Genomic DNA, 22,226 nt, shown 5'->3' with positions numbered 1-22,226 from the left:
ACCTTCCACGACAAGTGTTTGAGGGAAGCACAGTGGATCGGTTCAAACGGATGCTTCATCAGTTGTGCCAAAATAATATTTAGATTCCACGAAGGAGATGGTGGTCTGAAAGGAGGGTAAACCCTGAAAAGCCCCTTTAGAAATCTCTTAATCAGCCGAGAAGAGAAGAGCGAGGGTGTGTCATCTGAACGTCTGTATGCAGCTATAGCTGCTACATGAACTTTAATGGACGAGTGTGCTAGGCCAGATTGAGCTAACTGTAAGAGATACGGCAATATTTCTTCTGGTGGTGAGAGTAAAGGGTCGATCTGTCGTTGATGACACCAGGCACAGAATCTTTTCCATTTACACTGATGCATCTTGTTAGTGCTTTCCGCTCTGGCCTTCGACAAAATATCCCTGCAGTCCTGCGGGATATTCAAATGCGCAAACTCTCTGTGGTGAGGAGCCATGCTGATAACCGCATTGACTGCGGATCGGGGTGCCGAACCTGGCCGTTGTTCATTGTTAGTAAATGAGGTAACGGCTCCAGTGGAATATGAGGTTTGACTGACAGAATGAGGAGCTCCGTGAACCAATGTTGGCGCGGCCAGTACGGGGCTATCAGAATGAGAGTGCACGGTTCTATTTTCATCTTCGTGAGGACCCTTGGGATCAACGGAATGGGAGGAAAGGCGTAAGCAAAGATGTCTGACCAGACTATCGAAAACGCATTCCCCCAAGATCCCTTTTGGTGATGCCAACTTGCGAAGAACCGGCATTTGGCGCTGTCCTTCTTCGCAAACAGATCCACTGTTGGTGTTCCCCACTGGGAAAAAATCTGGTTCAGTACTGTCTGATCTAGCTCCCACTCGTGGCAGTCCGCTTTCTGCCTGCTGAGTGCATCTGCTGTCTTGTTGTTTATTCCCGGCAAGTATACGGCGGATAGTGTGATGCCTTGCTGCGAGGCCCAGTTCCAGATCGCTTGGGCTTCCCTGGAGAGTGTGAGAGATCTTGTACCTCTTTGTTTGTTGAGATAGTGCATCGTAGTGGTGTTGTCCGTTCTTATCACCACTCGCGATCCTGAGATTCTTGGGAGAAACGCTTGTAAGGCCAGGTGCACTGCCCTGAGTTCTAGCCAATTGATATGCATTGATGCCAGATGGATTGGCCATTTGCCACTTATTTTCAGGTCCTGTAACACTGCGCCCCAGCCTTCCAGTGAGGCATCCGTTGTTATAGTCCACAGGGCTGGCTGTTGAAGAAACGAGAGGCCGATTGACAGATGATGCTTTTGAGACCACCATTTGAGAGTTTTGATCATTATCGGAGTTATTTGTACCTGGTCTTCGAAAGTGTCTGATACTTGGAGCCATTGATGATTTAGCTGCTCCTGCAAGGGGAGCATCTTTAGCCGACACAGAGGGATAAGGGGTATGCATGAAGACATCATGCCCAACAGTGATTTGAAGAGACGGACAGTAACCTTTTGTTTTCTCTGTATGGAACTCACTAGGGTCAGTAATCTTTGTTGTCTCTCTAACGTGGGACATGCCCTGCCGGATTCTGTGTTCAGTTTTGCTCCCAGAAAAGTAATATTGCGTACTGGTAGAGGGTTAGACTTCTCCCAGTTGATTGTGAATCCGAGATTGGTCAGTAAGGAAACGCACTTTCTTGTTGACTTGTGTGTTCCTGTGTACGTCTTTGCCTTTATTAACCAGTCGTCTAAGTATGGAAAAACCTGGTGCTTTCTTCTCCTGAGAAAGGCTGCGACTGGTGCTAGGCATTTGGTAAATATTCTTGGGGCTGATTTGAGTCCGAAGGGAAGGACGCGGTATTGATAATGGCTCCCGGCTATGGTGAATCTTAAATACTTTCAGTGTGCAGGGTGGATGGGTATGTGGAAGTATGCGTCTTTGAGGTCTAGTGAGGACATAAAATCTCTTTGATTGAGACGCAGAAGGACGTCTCGCAGGCTGATCATTCGAAACAATTGCTTTTTTAGGTATACATTTAGTTCCCTTAAATCGAGGATCGGCCTCCAATCCTTCCACTTTTTTCAAATGATGAAGAACCTGGAATAAAATCCTGTTCCTCGTTGAGCCGGAGGCACCTTCTCTATAGCTCCCTTGAGAAGCAGCTTGTCGACCTCTTCTTTGAGTTGCTGAGGATATCTTGAAGGAGTCCTGCGGGGAGGGTTGGAGGGAGGTATCTGGATAAATTCTAAAGTATGGCCCCGTTCCACTAATTGTAGGACCCACTTGTCTGACGTAATGGTTTGCCATTGACTGAGGAATAAGGAAATTCTCCCACCCAGTGCGACAGGAGGAGGACTGAGCGTAGCCGGCGCCTCGAAAACATCAGGTTCTACGAGCTGAATCTTTGGCCGGGCGGGTTGAACGTCCACGGCCTGCCGGTCTACTATAGGCTGGTTGAGTCGGTTGTCTTTGGGAGTAGTATGGACGATACTGTTGTGAGGATGATGGATAGGAAAAATATCTCTGTTGTTGATATCCCCCTCTGTAAGAGGGTTGGCCACGCCCCCTAGGACGAAAGGATGATCTTCGATATTGCAGAGTCCCTAATGACCTTGCCGTGTCCGTCTTGATTGACTGTAGGGCTTCATCCACATGTTTCCCAAATAGCGCTTGGCCATCAAAGGGTAAGTCTAGGATTTTATTCTGGACTTCTGGCCGAAATGAGGTGGCTTTAAGCCAGCCCTGTCTTCTTAATACGGCTGCACCTGCAAGCTGTCTAAAAGCAGTGGTCGCTATATCCATTTCGCAGTCTATAAGCTCTGCAGACGTGCGTTGACCTTCTTGTACAGTTTTATTTGCCTCCTATTTTGCGTCTTCTGGCAGTTGGTTAATAAAAGGTGCAATATCCGCCCAAAGCTGTCTGTCGTATCGAGACAAAATAGCCAAGGAGTTGGCAGCTCTAAGCACTAGGCTGGCCATAGCTGAAAATCTTTTTCCTATGTTGTCTAGCCGCCTACCCTCCTTGTCTGGGGGTGCGGAAATCGGGGCAGAAGGATTTTTTGATCTTCTCTGAGCTGCCTGAGCTACTACTGAATCCGGAGGAGGATGTCCTGTTAAGCATGTTGGTGCATCATCAGGAGCTTTGTATTTTTTATCCAGACGTGGCAAAACTGCCATGACTGTTGCCGGATTATTCATGACTTTAAGGCCCTCTTCCCACAGGTAGTCCACCATCGGGATAGAGCGCACAGACTTTTGAAAGGGCTCTTTAAAATCATATAGGAAACAGTCTGTTTGCTTTGTAGGTAGCGGAAAAAGCAAAACGCTTGGCTGCCCTCTCTAGGAGATTATGAAAACCTCCAATGTCTTCAGGTGGGGATTCCACCTTCGAATGAGAAGGAGAAGATGGAGCAGGGATAATGTACTCGTCCCACTCTGAGTGAGTGTCTATGAGCTCTCCTTCTTCCTGATCCCCTTCTGAGATGTCGGTGTCTTGGGGAATTGTCATGTCCGGAGTGGCCACATCTGTGAGATGCAAAGACGTTGGTCTTTGATGTGGAGTAGAAACACCAGAAATAGGCAATGGAGGAGGCTGTTCTCCTTGAGGAGGAAACCTTCTGTTGTAATCCACTAACATCGCTCTAAGGCCAGTAAGCAGGTCGGAAGGAATATACGCTCCCTGTTGATATTGGTGATGCTCCGAGTAAGCCTGGGGATCATAAGCTTCCTCATATTCCTCCTCTTCCTGGTATTTTACATTCAATTCAGAAGGACTGTGGGCTGTTCCAAAAGGCCCGTCTTCATCTGAATCTTCATCTCCCTCCAAAAGATGTACTGGCACCAGGGAGGATACCTTACTAGGTGATGGGTTGGAGTTAACTTTTCTCTTCTTTTTTGATGTTTTTCCCTCGTCGACGGTGTAGTCGACGACCTGTAAATCAACTTTGTAATGGACGGTGCCGGCAACGCTGGACGCACAGTTATTTTAATAGCAGAAAGCTTCGCCGACGAGTCTACTGTCGACGAAGTCGTCGACGACGGTAGGGCTGACACTGACATCAGCGCCGTCGACGATGACGTGGTGTAGACGGTCGTCGACGCTGATGTCGTCGTTGCAGCTCTCGTCGACGGTGGTGTACTTGTTCTCGTCGACGATTTTGCTGGCGGAGCCGTGGACGATGGAAATCCCGAAGTAGCTGTTGTCGTCGGCAATGCAGTCACCGACGGTGCCGTCGACGGGGAATCCGTCGACGAGGCCTTTTTTCCTGTCACAGAGGATGGCTTTTTGAAAGGCACAGATGGTGGAACAGATGAAGATTTCCTGTGCCTCTCAGAACTGGGAGAATGTCTTTTCCCCTCTTTACTTGAGTTTAGTTGGGGAAGAAGATGGGCTGCGCCCTTATAAGACCCTGAAGCAGTCTTTTTGAGGGCTTTCCTTGAGATTTGTGAGGGAGATCTAGAGCGTGATCTTGCCCTTTTAGCTGATCTCTTAGATGTTGAGGACTCCTCACTCTCAGAACCAGAAACTGGATCCTTCCTATGTTTTAGTTTCTGCAGCCATATTAATAATCTGCCTTCTCTATCTTTTAAGGTCTTAGAAGAAAAAGTACGGCAAATCTTACAGTCTTTGGCTGAATGATCTGGGTACAGGCAGTAAATGCAGTCTTGATGAGGGTCTTCAGAATGAAGTCTTTTCTTTCCACAAGTCTTGCAGTCTCTGAAGAGACTCTTCTTTTCCTTGTCAGACATAGTTGAAAAATAGTTGACAAATCCAAATAAATGAGTTTCTCTGAGAGAAAAATAGCTGAATATAGGTGTGAAGACAGAGCAGAGCTCTGAGGAGACTCCCTAGCACGACGTGCGGTAGAAAATCTGAGGTGCTAGAGCTTCTCTCAGGAGGTTCTGAAGGGTGCTGTCGCCTGATTGGTGGAGGATCAGGTTTGGTCCTTTTAACAAAATGAATCTGATAGACTATGAAATTGAAGAGGCCTATGGCCTTTTTCTCTTCAATATGTTTTAACATTACTAGTGAAAATTGTACCAGGACTCCCATCTCGACGACGGGGAATGATTCAAGCATGTGAATCTATGTAAGTTCCAATACTGGAGTAGGTGGAGGGTCACCATTTTGAAAATTGCTGATCTCCCTAAGAGGGAGAGGGGGAGCGAGGCCCAGATATCAAACTCCTGCATTATTCTGTCAATCTATGGCTGTAGATTAGTGTCCCAGGCCCTCTGTCATGTATACTCATAGATATCAGAACCCCTCTTTGACAGTGCGTAAATCATTCACCATGGCATATGCGAGGGTGTGGCCCGGTCCAGTAAAATGACAACTTAGCCTCATTCATTTGTAAACCAGAGAACTCTCCAAAGATCCACTGGATCAGCAGGATGTGCAGGCCTGACCGTTGTGGCTCATCCACCAATCCTGGGGCCCCTTCAAAGCCCCAACCTGAGCGTCTACCCTCAGCCATTCTGCGAGCGGTTCAATGGCAAGTGCAAAAAGTAGTGGTGACAACGGACATCCCTCTTGTGATACCCCTTTGCACCTAGGAAGGCACAGAGACCCCCCATCTTCTATTCGAACCTTAGAAGTTAAGTCTGTGTACAGCAATTATCCATAACAGTGGTTCCCAACCTGAGGTCTGGGGACCCCTAGGAGTCAGCGAAGCATCCTCAGGGGGGGCCGCGACTTCGTAGAAAATTAAATAATCTGAACAGATTAGGTCCCAGCTTTATGTAATGACTCAGCTGGGGGGGAGGGGTCCCCGGATTCCAAAAATGATTCAGTGGGGGTCTCTGGGTTCCAGTAATGATAAAGTGGGGGTCCACAGAAGTCAAAAGGTTGGGAACCATTGATTTATAGTCAATAAATCGGGGACCAAAATTCATCTTTCTTAAGATGGGCAACAAGTAAACCCAGTCCACTGAGTCAAACACCTTGCGAAAATCCATCTTCAGCAACGCCTGGCAGTCTCTCTGAAAGGGCTATCATATTGTGGACCCTGCGGATTTTGTGCCACATTGGCGTCTTGGCATGAAGCTGGATGGGTTCCCTGGGGGGATTTGAGAAGATGAGAAAACTCTGCAGACCCCTTGGAAGAATGTAAAACATCTGTTAGAGGGGTGACAGTCTCCTTGTGTTTATTAGGCCCATATCCTACAAGACGTGAGCTAAAGGTGTCTATCCCTTCCGTCTTTCCCCTGCCCCACATGAAAGGTCTGCCGGTGCATCCCCCACTCAGTTCAGGCCACCACCTAGTACCGACGGACCATCAGAGAGCTCAAGTATTACCTCGCTCAGGGTTTTGAGGAAGTCTGTAGATAACATAGGAGGTGCACAGATGCCGAGATCGGATAGGGAATGTCCTTGAAGAAGTACAGTCACTGCCATGTATCACCCCAACTTGTTGTGCCATGTTTGACTTGCGCTATATGAGACATGACTTCTAATCAGGATGGCCACTCCCACGGGATTCCCTGTGAAATCCAGCATGGAAAATTGTGTTATATCCCATTATCGCCAGAAATGGCCACCAGATCCCCCACCAAGCAGGTCTCCGGGAGTAGGAGGACGTCAGCCCCTACCATGCAAGAAGCCTTCAACATCGCTACATGCTTCAGCTTGTCAAATAGGCACCTGACATTACATGTAATGATTTTAAGTTGGCCCTGGAGCTACACAGTCAACCATCTGAAAGGACGAGCATGTAACCTGCCTGTGAGCACGTGTGTATCCCATGGAGCTCTGGTTGGCATTTAAATGTCTTGATGAATAAATCTCCATATTTTCGTCATTTCTCATAACACCCCCATATACTGAAAGTACCTGTCATGGTGCATAATAGGGATCATCCCCATCCAGGCAGATGTGAAGAAAGAACCCCATTTTTATGCTATAAGCCCCTAAGCCTAAACTGAAGAAATCCCTCAAGATAAAAAGAGACAGAAAGACATTAAGAACCCACTGCACATGGATGTGCATAGGGGCGTGAGCCTCTTGTTGCCCTGTCCACTGTCCTACCATGTGAACATATGGAGGACCATAAACCACACCATAAAGAACATCTTGTTATAAGGCCTCCTTACGTCCTTCACTTGGCAGGCAATCCGGCACATCGGGCTGGGCCATGTCCCTCTCCGGTGATGGCAGTCTATGTTTGACCTGAGCACTGACTGTCTCAGTCATGGGACTTCATCGCCTCTCACTTTGATTTTGCCACAAAGCTTGTCTCCACACACTGGGTCTATCAATATTGTCTGAAACTCTCGCCTCCAGGACAAATACCGCCCCCTCAGGTCCTCCACTCATCCCCATTGGACTTTAAAGGGTATCAAAGAAGAATGTTGTACTGTCAAAAAGCACTCAGTTGTGGAACAATAGCATGTATCTGATTTGCATAGCTCTCATTTTCTGTCTGACAGCCAGGAAGGAGAGTAGTCGTTGTACTTTCAAATTGTAGTATATGAACACAACCTGAGAGGAGCCACAGATCAGAGTACCCAGTTTCTGGGACACTCTCAGGACCACATCCCGGTATGAAAAGTTCAGGATACAAGCAATGAACGGCTGCTGCGGCACTCCTGGTAGCGGCTTCCCCATCAAGGACCTGTGAACCCTCTCTACAAGATAGAGGCGGCATGCAGGCACAAGGTGATGAACGCCATTGGGGAAGGGCTCTAAGTACCTCACGGATGCCACCTATACAGACGCGGATCTTCGAATTATTGATTAGGCACACACCCACATGCTCTTAGGCCTTTCACTGACCAGAAATTTTGAAATAAAGTACATTTACCCTTGAAAGATTGCTACTGGTAAGATAATCCTGTGCCATTCATAGATGAACTTACCTCTAGGCGGATAAATTTCTTAACATTCACTGCCTTGCTGGCCTTAAAGTGAACCATCAGACCATACTCTGCATGAGGGGTAATAAGGCCCTGGTCTTGAGATACAGAGAAATCATCACCAAGGGTCTCCAGGCCAGTGATGCGCCAGGCCACAGCCATCGAGGTGGTGTTTCGCAAGAATATGGTCTTGGTGTCTTTTCTGTGAACAGAGAAGAGAGACAATTGACTACATTACTCAGAAACAACAGAAGTATAACCAGCTTAACAGCTAGTGACAAAGGTGTTGTCACAGTATTTAAATGGGGGCATTGTTTATGTGGCAGTAAAGTAGCCAGCCATCTTAGTGCATTTGTACAAATCTCAATATAATAAACATTTATATCCTGGTAGCAAATTAGACTTTTATTGCGATATGCATAGAAAACGTGGCAGAAAGGTTTTTTGCAGGGTTCTAATCATCTACTTAGCATACTCCATTCAGCAATGACAATTCACATATTAGCTATCCCATACTAGACAACTATTCCATTAAAACCCATTATGTTGTATCTAAACAGAAATCATGCAGGGCCTGAAATAGAAGTCGCACTTAGTTTATAAAATGAATAATGAAACACAAACTGACACCATTCATGTAGAATACTGCTCTTAAATGTCACCAACATCAAAATTACCAAAATACAAATCATGTTTTCCTTTTATCTCTTAAAATGTGGTAGTGGTAGGCATGAATTTTTTCTCTATATCCCTGCACAGAGCGTCGCTCTACCAGCTATCACTATTAATCGTTTCATCTAAAAAAAATGTCACTCTAAGCATCGGAAAAACAGACCATCAAACAAGGTGTGGCAGATAATACTTTTCTGCGTTTACCCACAGGCACCAACTTTCTGCACCTCAAACCTTTTGGGACACTTGTGTGTCTACAACACCAGGTTCTCAACCCCCCAAGGTGGCCTAATTCATTATAGGACTAACTGTTCATCTAACAAATGTTTGCGATTTCTGGTTTTGGCTTCTCACGTTGTGTGAATGTAGGGAAACGACCCTTGTTGCAGTTAACCCCCCACACTTTTTGCCTGAAATTGTTGCTGACTTTACTGAGTGTGTGCTGGGACGCGGCTAACCAGGCCCCAGCACCAGTGTTATTTCACTGAAAATGTAACATTGTTTCCACAATTGGCACATCCCTGGCACACAGATAACTTCCTTGTAAAAGGTACCAGTGATACCAAGGGCCCTGTGACCAGGGAAGGTCCCTAAGGGCTGCAGCATGTGTTGTGCCATCCTAAAGGACCCCTCACCTAACAGATGCACACTGCCATTGCAGATTGCGTGTGTTGGTGGGGAGAAAAAGGCAAATTCCACATGGCATCCTCCTCAGTGTGCCATGGACACAAACCATTGCCTGTGGCATAGGTAAGTCACCCTCTAGAAGGCCTTAAAGCCCTAAGGCAGGGTGCACTATAACACAGGTGAGGACATAGCTGCATGAGCAATATGGCCATATAGTGTCCAAGTCCATTCTTAGACATTGTAAGCACAGTCTGGACATATTAAGTATATGGTCTGGCAGTCTGTCATAACGAACTCCACAGTTCCATAATGGCTACACTGAATACTGGGAAGTGTGGTATCAAACTTCTCAGCACAATACATGCACACTGATGCCAGTGATGGATTTATTAAAAAATGCACACATAGGGCATTATCTTAGAGATGCACCCTGTATTTTACCCGATCCTCTGGTGCAGCACTGACCGGTCTGTGTCAGCCTGCCACTGAGAGACGAGTTTCTGACCCCTCTGGGGTGAGAGCCTTTGTGCTCTCTGAGCCAGAAACAAAGCCTTCACTGGATGGAGGTGCTTCACACCTCCCTCACAGCAGGAACTGTAACACCTAGTGGAGAGCCTCAAAGGCTCAGGCTTCATGTTACAATGCCCCAGGGCACACCAGCTAGTGGAGATGTCCAGCCCCCGGACTAAGCCCCACTTTTGACGGCAAGTCCAGAGGGATAATTAGGAAAAACAAGGAGGAGTCACCACCTCAGCCAGGACCACCCTAAGGTGTCCAGAGCTGAAGTGATCCCCTCCTTGCAGAATCCTCCATCTTTGTTTGGAGGATCAGAACCAATAGGGATAGGAATGTGCTCCCCCCCCCCCCCCCACAAAGGAAGTGAGCACAAGGAGGGTGTAGCCACCCTCAGGGACAGTAGCCATTGGCTACTGCCCTCTGACCCATAAAACGCCCCTAAATCTTCTATTTAAGGGCTCCCTGAACCAAGCTAGTCAGATTCCTGAGGAGGACTGCTTACCTTAAACCCCAGCAGAGAAGGAAAGGAGACAACAACTGACTTGGTCCCAGCCCTACAGGCATTTCTCCTTATTCAAAGAACCTGCAGAAGAAAGGCAATGCATCCTCTGAAAAACCTCCAGAGGACTGCCTGCATCACAGAGGATCAAGAACTCATGTGGACAACGTTCCTGTCCAAAGAAGAACAGAAGAAACCTCTTCTAAAGTACTCCCACCTCACTCCAGAAGCGAGAGTCCTAACCACTCTGCACCTGATGCCCACGGCCCGATTCCAGGTGGCCCAACCAACCAGGGAGGACCCCCAGGTGATGGCGACCAAGTCCCACCCTGGATTGACCTCTCCACTCCTCCAAAATGAAGCCTGCAGAGGGAATCCCGAGGACCCCCCTGACCACGACTGCCTTGGAAGAAGATAACCAACACCAAATTTCCCACAGCACCCAAAGCCCCCAGGCCTTGGAGAAATCAAAACCCGGTGCAGCAACGATCAACAGGTGGCCCTCTTCCTTGTCCAACTGGTGGTGTGCCCGAGACAACCCACCTCCCTCCCCCCGCCAAGACCTCACCGGCAGCACCTGTGTGATCCCTGGGGCCTCTCATAGTTTAATTGGAAACCCGACACCCTGTTTGCACCCTGCACCCGGCCGCCGCTGAAGGTGTGGGATTGCTGCCTACTTGAGGCCCCTCCAGTGCTCCTCTAATCTCCTCTGGTCCGCCATCTGAGCCGCGGGAGAAGGCAGAAAGTTGATGGATTCAGGTGCAGAATGCTCCCTTGCTGCTCTGACAGAAAATCCACCTGAAGGGGCACTCTAATTGGAGGACCAATGGACATGGTCAACAGCTCAGGATACCAGACTCTCCATGCCCAATCCGGAGCCACAAATATTACTTGGGCTCCATCATTCTTGATCTTCTTGAGAACTCTGGGCAGAAGTGGTATGGTTGGAAAGGCATACAAGAGGCCTGAGTTCCACTCGAGACGAAAAGCCTCTCTGAGTGATTGCCGCCTTGGAAACTCCAATGTGTAGAACTGATGACCTTGTGCCACCTCCAGATGGAGATGCCATTTGTGATCCAGTACACATTTTCAGCTGAGTTTGTCTGGTCTGGTGTGCAGAGAGCTCACCAGATGTTGACCCACCAGGGATATGCCCTGCAGTTCCAGCCATGTCCAGAGGCGCAGACCCCTCCTGACAAAGGGTCCACGACCCCACCTCTCCCTATTTGTTGAGGTATCATATGGTGGTGGTGGTGGTGTCCGTGAACACCTGCACCAACTTCCCCTTGACAGAGGGAAGAAATGTCTTCAATGCTAGCTGGATTGCACAGAGCTCCAACAGGTTGATGTGGAGATGGGACTCTGTCCACCTCTCCCAGATTGCCACCCCATCCCTCGACTGAAACATCTGTTACTACAGTCAGATCTGGTTGGGGAAGAATTCGCCTCTGACCCAATCGCGGTTCATTAACCACCACTGCAGATCTCGTGCAGTTCCCTCAGAGACCTGGACTTTGTCGGACAGATTCATTCACAGGATGCAGGAGGCCATGAGGCCCAGCAGCCTGAGAGCCATACTCACCAAAATCCAGGATAGAGGCTGAAACCTCTGTATCATAGCCTGAATATCCTCGACTTGTCACTCGAGAGGATAAGCCCGAAACTGCACTGTGTCCAGAACAGCTTTGATGAAAGGGAGCACCTCAGAGGGAGTCAGTTATGATTTTGGCACATTTATAATCAACCCCAGCGAATGCAGGAGGTCAGCCATAGTTTGGAGATGGGAGATGACTGCATGGGTTGAGCCTGTCTTCAACAGCCAGTAGTCAAGATAGGGGAAGACTGAAAAATCTGATCTGTGCAGATGAGCTGCAACCACCATGAACTCAGTGAACACCTATGGGGCACTGGTAAGGCCGAAGAGCAGCATGGTGAACTGAAAGTTCTCATGGCCTACCTTGAACTGCAAGTAACGTCTGTGGGCAGGTAGCATGGGAATATAGAAATAGGTATCCTGCAAGTCCAGCGCTACCATCCAGTCTCCCGCGTTTAGGGCAGAAAGAACATTAGACAGAGTGAGCATTTTGAACTTTTCCCTCCTGAGGAAGAGATTGAGAAAGCAAAGGTCTAAGATAGGGTGGAGGCCCTTGTGCTTTTTGGGTACCAGAAAGTGGCCGGTATAGCAACTATGACATACTTCTGGCACAGGAACCCTCTCTATAGCTCCCTTGGTCAAGAGAGATGTAACTTCCTTGCGGAGAAGGGATAAGTGATCCTCCGTCATCCGGTCGTAGGATAGTGGCATGGATTGAGGGACAGTCTCAAAGGGGAGGAGTAGCCCTTCAGACTATCAGCAAAACCCACCTGTCTGACGTGATGGACTGCCAGCGGAGCAGGTGATTGCAGATCCTGCCCCTCTGACTGGCCTCTGATGGGGAGTAAAACTAGGAAGGTTTAGAGGCTGCTGCAGAGGTGGGGAGGTATGGACTGGCCAGACCACTGGCTCCCTGTAGAATGCTGGGTCTCTATATGGTGCACTGAAAGGTACACTGTACAGAGAGTCCTGTGGATCCCAAATTGGGTCACTGAGGCAAAAGCAGATAATACTAACAGTCTCTTTTGAGGTAGTGTGGGCGAGCAGTTAGGCTTATCAGGCAGTTGTACACACAGAGGCAATAAATGAGACACACAAAGAATACATCTGAGATCATTATAGAAAAATAACACTTATTTTTATATATGTTTTGAAACCAAGAACTTCGTAAAAGAGTAATGTAGTAAAGTACCACTGTTGGCATGGTTACCACCCCCCCACACACATTTTGCCTGATGTTGATGCCAACTTTGATTGAGAGTGTGCTGGGATCCTGCTAACCAGGCCCTAGCACCAGTGTTCTTTCCCAAAAATCTGTACCTTTGTTTCCCCAATTGGCACACCCATGGCACACAGCTAAGTCCCTTGTAAACGGTACCCATGGTACCAAGGGCCCTGTGGCCAGGAAGGTCCCCAAGGGCTGCAGCATGTATTAAGCCACCCTGGGGGACCCCTCACCAAGCACATGCCTTTGAAGCTGGTGTGTGTAGGTGGGGAGACAAAGGCTGAGTCGACAAGGCGCTCCTCTCAGACTACCATGCCCACAAACCACTGCCTATGGCATAGGTAAGTCACTCCTCTAGCAGGCATTACATTCCCAAGGCAGGGTGCACTATACAACAGGTGTGGGCATGGAGCATGAGCAATATGCCCCTACAGGGTCTAAGTCCATTCTTAGACATTGTAAGTGAGGGGAGCCATACTGAGTATATGGTCTGGGAGTTTGTCATTACAAACTCCACAGCACCATAATGGCTACACTGAATACTGTGAAGTTTGTTATCAAACTTCTAAGCACATTAAACCCACACTGATGCCAGTGTGGGATTTACTTAAAAATTCACCCTGATGCCTCCTGTATGTTAGACAAACTGCTAGTGCAGGACTGACCAGTCTGTGCCAGCCTGCCACTTTCAGACAAGTTTCTGACCACAATGGGTGAGAGCCTTTGTGCTCTCTGTGACCAGAAACAAAGCCCGTCCTGTGTGGAGGTGCTTAACATCTCCCCCCTGCAGGAACTGTAATACCTCAAAGGGTCAAGCCTCGTGTTACAGTGCCCCAGGGCGCTCCAGCTAGGGGAGTTGCCCGCGACCCCCCCCCCTCCAGACAAAGCCCCTCTTTTGTCAGCAAGTACAGTGGGAAAATTAGGGAAAACAGGGAGGAGTGACCACCCCAGCTAGGACCATCCCTAAGGTGTCCAGAGCTGAGGTGACCCCCCTCCCTGCAGAATCCTCCATCTTGAGTTGGAGGACAGGGACCAATAGGGTTGGGATTGTAGAAGGGTGTAGCCACCATCAGGCACAGTAGCCATTGGCTACTGCCCTCTGAAACTTGTAATGCCATTAAATCCAGGATTTAAGGGCTCCCCTGAACCCAAGTTGTCAGATTCCTGGTGACCTCGAATGAAGAAGGACTGCATAGCAGAAACCCCAGCAGAGAAGGAGGAGACATGCTGACTTAGTCCCAGCCCTGCTGGTCTGTCTCTGCTTCAGAGAACCTGCACAAGAACAGCGATGCATCCAGCGGGACCAGTGACCTCTGCCAAGATCCAGAGGAATGTCCTGCACTCAAAAGGACCAAGAACTCCCACGGACAGCGGCCCTGTCCAAGAACAAACAACACCCAGGGGACTCAAGCACCATTCCGAATGCGTGAGTCTTGACCACTCTACACCTAACGCCCGTGTCCTAGTGGTCCAACCGACTAGAGAGTGTCCCCAGGTGACTCCGAGCAAGTGCCCACCCTAGGTTGACCTCTCCACCCTTCCACGACGACACCTGCAAAGGGAATCCCAAGGACCTCCCTGAACGCGAAAGCTACAGACAAAGATATCCGACGCCTAAAAGACCACTGCTCCCACAGCTCCCAGGCCTTATAGAACCCAACCTCCAGTGCAGCTATATTCAGCAGGCGGCCCTTCTCCCTGTCCAGCCTGTGGTTTGTCCAAACCGACCCCCTGGACTCCCGCCTGTAGCATCTGAGTGACCCCCTGGGTCCCTTCATGGACCATCATTGGAACCCGACGCCTTGTTTGCACCCTGCACCCTGCCCCCTGCCGCACCAGTGCTGCTGAGGGTGCGTGTTTGGGGCCTATTTTTGGCCCCCAGTACGCCTCTAAACTCCATAAGTCTGCCCTCCGAGCCGCGGGTACTTACCTGCAGGCAGGCCTGATTCCGAGAACCCCCATCTCTATAGGAGCCCACGTTAAAATTGCTCCACTTTGACGTCTGCACCAGGTGGTGGTGGGTGTTTGGGGTTAAATTGAACCGGACCAGTGGACTCCCTAAAACCCAGAAGTTGGAACTGTGAAACCTACAAATCGAGCAAACTTTTCTTCACCACCCCCCCCCAGAGGAACAGTTTCTGAAAATTGCACTGTGTCCATTTTTAAAACAGATAATTGCCAATATTTCAAAAACTGTATAACTTATCGATTTCAAACAAAGTACTATTGATATATGTGTGAAATACAAATCTATTGAAGTACTTACTGGCAACTTGAATCTTGTTGTTCTAGAAATATATTAAGAAAATATATTTTTGCTATATAAAAACCATTGGTCATTGAGTGTGTGGTTCTTCTATTGTCTGTGGGTGTACAACAAATGGTTTGCACTACCCTTTAATAAGCCTAACTGCTCGACCCCATTACCATAAAAGAGAGCATTAGTATTATCTACTTTAGCCTCTGTTTAAGCCTCTGGGGACCCCCTGGACCCTGTGCACACTATGGCCCTCATTATGACCCTGATGGTTTTCTAACCACCAGGGCCACATTGGCGGTTTCACAGCCAACAGCCGGGCAGTGAAGACCGCCACATTAGGAGTGTGGCAGGTTGGCCTCTGCCAATCCGCCACATCCCGGCTTAGACCGCCAGGGCGGTTGGACCCGCTGGGCCAGAGGTGGGTATCTCCAACTCGGCGGTCCACAGAAGACCGCCAGCGGTATTATGAGGCCCGCCTTTCCACCAGGGTTTCCTGCGGCTGTAGCACTGCCATGAAAATCCTGGTGGAAAGGCTACAGGTGACAGGGAATTTCTTCCCTGTCACCGGCAGACAACTCCCCCAGCCCCCCAGCAAGCACAATACCCCCCACCGCTCCACCCACCCTCCAGGTACAGCGCCCCCCTCCCTGCATACATGCACAGACACCCACACACACCCTGCATACACTCACTCACCAACACCGACATACACGCATTCATTCACATTCATCCATACACACCTTCACTTCAACACTCACACACGCATTCACTTCAACACTCATACACGCATTCACTTCAACACTCATACACGCATTCACTTCAACACTCATACACGCATTCACTTCAACACGCATTCATTTCAACAGTCATACACGCATACGCAAACATGCATGCACACTTACATTCACACACACAGACAACACCCTCTCTCACACACACACACACACACACACACAACACCCCTCAACCTCCTCCGCTGTCGGACGCCTGATTTACCTTGTCTGGCGACGTCGTCGTCCTGCAGGGAATGGGAACAGGCGCTTCCACCGCCAGCAGCGCCCTGCCATCAGGACACCGTCACACTGTATTACTACTTATAATATGGAGGGCGTAGTCCTTCTGGTGGGGCAGGGCCGGTGATGGAACTGCCCATGCGCCTCTGCCCGCCAGCACGACTACTGCTGGATTTCCGCCCAAAATCCAAAATGTGGTGGAAATCCAGCAGTACTTGTAATATGGTGGGCAGAAGACCGCCGGCACTAACGGTCTTCTGGCACCCGTGGCTTCAGCGGTCTTTCAGAAAGACCGCCAAAGTCATAATGAGGGCCTATATCTCATTTTGATATAGTATTCAGACAGTTTCTTACATTGGTGGCAGCGGTGGGATCTACGACTTTGCATTTGGTGGACTACTCAGCCGATATCTGATCACACAACTAAATTCCAAAATTGCCTTTAGAGACTGATTTTTGAATTTGGCAAATTTTGCAAAAATTTTCTAAGTACTGCTTTTGTTATTATTTCTTACAGGTAAGTAAAGAGTTCAAGCCTGTGCGCCTTTACCTGTAATGCAATCCTATGGAAAGAAAAGTCAATAATGCATAGAGGTGAGTACAGCAGATTTCACGGGTTCACCTTCTGGGTTTAGAGATGTAGGGGCCCAAGCTCCTAAGTACTGCCAGCAGTCTGTCGGGAGATCACCGAATTCCACCGGGATGGTCTTCTCCGCCATCTGGAGAGACCTGGGTCGCATAACAAAGGCAGTTGGTCCTTTGAAGCTTTCTGCCCTGGAATGTCCATCCTGCCTACAAGAGGTGATAACACCTCCGCCCAGAGAAGGCTTTGTTCCTGACCTCCAAGAGTGCTGGCTCTCACCTCAGGAGGTTAGAAATGTGTCTAAGGTGGCTGTGCTGGTTTAGGCCAGTCAGTCAACACACTAGCAGTCAGGTAGGTTTTCAGGGGGCACCTCTAAGGTGCCATCTGGGTGCATGTATCAATAAATCCATCACTGGATTCAGTGAGGGCTTATTCATAGAAGACTTTTGATACCAAACATCCCTATGTTCAGAGATGCCATCATGTAGCTACGGAACTCGTACTGACCAGTGCCCAGCACACGTATTTAGAATGGCTTCCCTGCACACTTAGTATGCCTAAGAATCGACAAAGACATAGTAGGGGCATATTTATTCATGAATGTATGCCCTCGCTTGTAATATAATGCACTCTACTTTAGGGCTGAAAGGGCTGCTGTAGGGGTGACTTACAGATATTACAAGCAGTGTTTTAGGGGACATGGCACACAAGTGTGTGCCATGTTGTGTTTTCAATATTGGGAACACCTTGCCACACAGTCTGCATAAGTTTGGTGTTGGGTCCTTTAGAGTGGCACAAGTTGTGCTGCAGCTCTTAGGGGCCCTCTCCAGTACCTGTGCCCTAGGTACCAGTGGTACTATTTACTAGGGAATTAGAGAGGTGCTAAAGGGCCTGGTCACTTGGGGATCAAGTGAACAGGTGTCTTGTTTTGGGGAAAGAACAATGGCAATAGGGACTTGGTTAGCAGGATCCAAGTGCACTTCAAAGTTGCATCTAAAAACCAGGCAAAAAGTGTGGGGGGGTACTACAACCAGAACCCAGCTGCCTACACTTCCTGATCCACAAGGTCGGTGGATCCCACACCCTTGGCCACACAGAGATGGGTAGCGTGAGCAGCATGATGGCTGGCCGGGAATGGACATGGTTGTAGGCCCCTACGGTAGCCAGCAAAGGGACGAACAGCAGACTGAGGGCAACATGGGGACACCGCGAGGCCCAAGGACCTAGCCACAGCATGAGAATCCTTGAAGAGCTCAAACGCAGAGTCTGCCATCAAAGGGCATATCCCTCAAAGTAGCCTGGACATCCCCTAAAAAGCCAGACGTCCTCAGCCAGGCATGGCGCCTCTGGCTGCTGTTGACCAAACCGCTCTGTCTAGCGAGTTGGTTGTTTCCAGTCCACAACGGATGGTGAACTTACCTGCATCTCTCCCATCGGCAACTACCTGAGTGTGTGCAGCCTGGTCCTCCTCCGGGACCTCTGGCAGCACTTGCGAAAACCACATACCACATCACATGAGAATAATGACCCGAAAGGCATGCGTTGTTCACGGCCCAAGGGGTGCTAGCCTAGTGGAAGAAAAAAATCTTCTTCTCAAATGTGTCCAACCTTTTGGATTCCCTATTCAGGGGTGCGGAAGGGAACGCACCCTGGGAAGTAAAAGCGTGTATGACCAAGCTCTCAGGGGTAGGCTGTTGCGTCAGAAAGCTTGAGTCCCGTATAGCGGGGCGATGGTGGCAGGCAATTGTCCTATTCACAGGAGCCGCTGTGCTGGGTCTGGACCAGGTACCCAGGAGGACATCAATAAGGGCTTCATTAAAGGGGAGCATGAGTTTTGAGGAGGAAGCTGCAGGCTGAAGCACCTCTGTCATGAGGGTTAGTTCTGACTGCCACTGAAGGCAACTCCAGGTCAAAGACCTCAGCTGCTCTCCTCACCACCATGGAATGGGAAGCTCCCTCCTCCATAGCCACGGTAGGGAGGAGAAAGTATGTCAGTATCTGAAGAAGCATCCAGTCCACTGGCCTCACCGAAGACTGTACAGGTCTTGAAGCTGGTACTCTAAAGGGTCCATCAACCCCTCCCATTCCCATTCCTCATCGTAACCTAGCCCAGAGGAAAGGGGCTCAGGATCCGACAGAGGAAGCAAGGTTCCTGCAGGTGGAGTCGGCTTTGTATAACACCCATCAAGCTCTGCGTCAGTCAGCAATGAGAAGCATGAGGACGATGTCGGGGAAGGTTGAGGTGGAGGTGCGGGGGGTACGCCCGACACTGGTCTAGATCCAGGACTGGATCCATGGGTGCCCCTCAGTGCCAAGGCCGAAGCCTCTGTCATGACACGCGAAGGGGCCTCTTCCAACGCTGCAGGGCCTGAATGCACTCCATCAGAGTCGGACTGTCCAAAAATAAAGCATATGGCCTCACAAAACTCTGAGCTTGGCATGGGTCACTCCAGCCCCTGGAAACTCGGGAGGTGTGGAGTGGACCCAAGCACATGCTCCGAAGAGCGAGCCCTAGACTTCGATGCTCCCTCATCTCGTCGACCAACAGACGAGGAGAAGTCGAAGAACGCTTTGACTTCTTGCTTTTCTTCTTGTGCCTCAACTCACCCCATCACCATGAGGACTTGGAGTGGGAAGACAACGATGGAGGACTCTGAGACTGATTCTGGGACCTTCCTCTCGACTTGCACAGTCACAGGTCAGGCCACCATCACCCTCTGGGACCACTCCCTCAAAGTCTCCGGATGTATGGCCCAACACTCGGCGCACAACTTTGGGTCCTGGCTGCGCTTCAGCCACCAAAGACACACAAGGTGCAGATTCATCACGGACATCACCCAATGAATGGAACCGCAGAGCTTAAACCTGGTCTTCCTCAGAGAAATTCAAAGGTAAGCAATCTGCAACCATAAGTCTCTATCAGATGTCCCCGTTTAGCAGATATATTGGCCTCTATGAATCAGACTTGTCCTGGGGATTCCCTGGCTTCTGGATGAGGACTATAGTGGCCACGCGGAGGCCTGTGTGTGCCTCCAAATACACTGCGTGCAGTGGAGCCGCTACTTCTCTTGCCACTTTCTGGAAGAAGTCCACCTGGAGCCGTTTCAGGCCCATCACTCTTCCCATTTGCATCTGCAAAAGTGCCAGTGCGACCTCTTCCTTAGAGAGGTCTGCATCCAATTCCCACCTCCTATTAAGACTCAGTTTCCTTGCAGGGCAGCTCCACACAAACTCCTCAACTTCTGTCATGCGAACAGTAAATCTAGGTTTATAAAAAGCAGACATGTAGTTCATGAAGACCTTCGCGATCTTGCTGCTCCCACTCAATCTGATTCCATTCTCCATCACAATATCTCAATCGTGCATTCCCTCTCACTCTGGACTCCCCAGCCACACCTGTAGCTTTCCTGCCTTATCCCCAGCCTCACAGAATCTTTTTTGCTTGTCTAAAAAGGAGGTTTTACCTCATCTCATGACACTGCCCTGTATTTTTCCCTTTTATGGTTGATATGCCTCTTTAGCCAGGACAAAGCACCATATTCTGGCTTCAATTGTGACAGGGAGTTTTCTAAGGTGAGAAGGCATTTATGTCTCTCCCTCCTCCCCCCAGTTCACCCGGGATAATTATGCCCCTGATCATGGCTTTGTAGCCCTCCTACAGTGTATGTGCACTCTTTACTGACCCCTTATTTTCTTTAACCATTTACAGTCCATGTTAAGAACCACAGAGAAAACTCCCTAGCACTAACCACCATATCCCTTAGCTCTCCTATCAGATCTTACCACCCGGCGGAAGGCACATTCCTTAACGACTCTCTCAATCGTCCTTCTGGACATTAGGCTTATGCCCTTTTTGAACTTTTCCTGAGGTGCTAGCCTTAACTTTTTAAGACTATTTGTTTAGCCAATTTCTCAACTTCTTCCATTGCCAATAAGTCGTACATTTTATTGTTCCACATTATTCATAAAATGCTGAGAACTTTATTTGGGCTCTTGCACCCAAATCCCTTAGCTCCTTTATGCGTGTCCTCCGCTCTCACTGCCTATCTCGCGTGGCTCTTGATATTTCTGATCTAATGGCAAAAGAAACATTTTCGGTCATCAAACTTCCTGCTTAAAGGGTCGATGACAATATCTGTTCCTTGACAGAGTAGGACCTAAAGTTTACTAAGATCTTGTTTGCATTCTTCCTAAACAGATTCCTCCTAGATGGTTCCTGATGACCCCAAAATATACCAGCTGAGAGGTCTAAGGTGAAATCTTCTAAGGAGATTGTATTTTTCAACAAATCAACTACTAACTCTTTCAAACCACTGCCTTCCACTCCTTTTGGGACATTCAGTATGGACCACTGCCTACTATGAAAAATGTTCATTTTTTCGTTTAAAATGAATTATGTTTTCCTTTAAAGAAAATGGGCTGCATTTGTTTTTTTTTAAAACTGCTTTATTTAAAAAGCAGTCACAGACATGGTGGTCTGCTGTACTCAGCAGGCCACCATCTCTGTGAGGGCGGTCATTTCCAAAGGAGTCGCAAATTGCAACCTACCTCATAAATATTGATGAGTTAGGTAATTTGTAACCTCATTGGGAATTGAAACAGTGTACTTTAATACTGTTATACATTTTGTTTTGCGACTTGCAATTCCTAAACAGATCACAAATTGCAAGTCACAAAAAAACTAAAGTCATACATCTTGTCCTTAGTTCTTAACATTACTGTTTTGATTTTTTCGTTTTAAAATATCACAGGCTCCTTGGATGTCCTTCTGCTTCTTCTTTGAGAAGGCAAATTTCATTTGAATTTCCTGTCAGCCCAAGTCCATCCAGGTCTATGTTGTCTACACTGGCAGTACCTGAAATCTGTTGTTCATTTGTCTCTCTCTGGAGTGAGTACTAATGTCACTTACATTACTCACGTTTGTGCAGCAATTCTAGGCATCCACTTCCAAAGTGCTCATATTGCTCTCTTGTGTCATGATCTCATCCCTTGTCGCCACTCTTGCACTTTACCTCTGCTCTTGATGAAGCTCTCCCTCCCTTGTTATTGCCTCTTACTGCTTAGACCTTAAAATAGGATCTTAGTGAGGGAGTAATTTTTAGACTACTTGACAACCTCTGTTGAGACCTTTGAAGTTCTTTCTGCCCCATGAGTGATACGCTGTTTTTGGAAGCCCTGTTGCTGCTGGGTGAATTGATAGATTTTATCAAACTGCCAAGGGGGCCTCCTCCTTTCACCCTCACCAAACCCTGGAACTCCTTCTGTACTAGGTTCCTCAAGGAATATGTGCCTTGTTCACCACTCGAGTACCTTTCATTTGCCAGCGTCCTCTCTTTGGCCCCCTCTTTAGTCCAGCTCACCTTCTTTGATAATGCTAAAGGGGGCCTTCCGTCTTTACTCCCTTCTCCTGTCCAGGGCTTGCTTCC

General features: G+C 48.6%; 1 protein-coding gene across 2 annotated transcripts in view; it reads right to left on the bottom strand.

The window, feature by feature from the left end:
* Nucleotides 1-22,226, bottom strand: part of HYDIN (HYDIN axonemal central pair apparatus protein) — a 2,122,366-nt gene that overhangs the window by 515,246 nt on the left and 1,584,894 nt on the right. For both annotated transcript variants that reach the window (XM_069217473.1, XM_069217472.1), the window contains one exon: nucleotides 7,815-8,013. In XM_069217473.1, the coding sequence (XP_069073574.1) occupies nucleotides 7,815-8,013 (199 nt within the window). The remainder of the gene's footprint in view (nucleotides 1-7,814; nucleotides 8,014-22,226) is intronic.

The sequence above is a fragment of the Pleurodeles waltl genome, chromosome 12 (genome assembly GCF_031143425.1).
Source record: "Pleurodeles waltl isolate 20211129_DDA chromosome 12, aPleWal1.hap1.20221129, whole genome shotgun sequence".
NCBI lineage: Eukaryota > Metazoa > Chordata > Amphibia > Caudata > Salamandridae > Pleurodeles > Pleurodeles waltl.
This window is presented reverse-complemented; position numbering and strand designations above follow the sequence as displayed.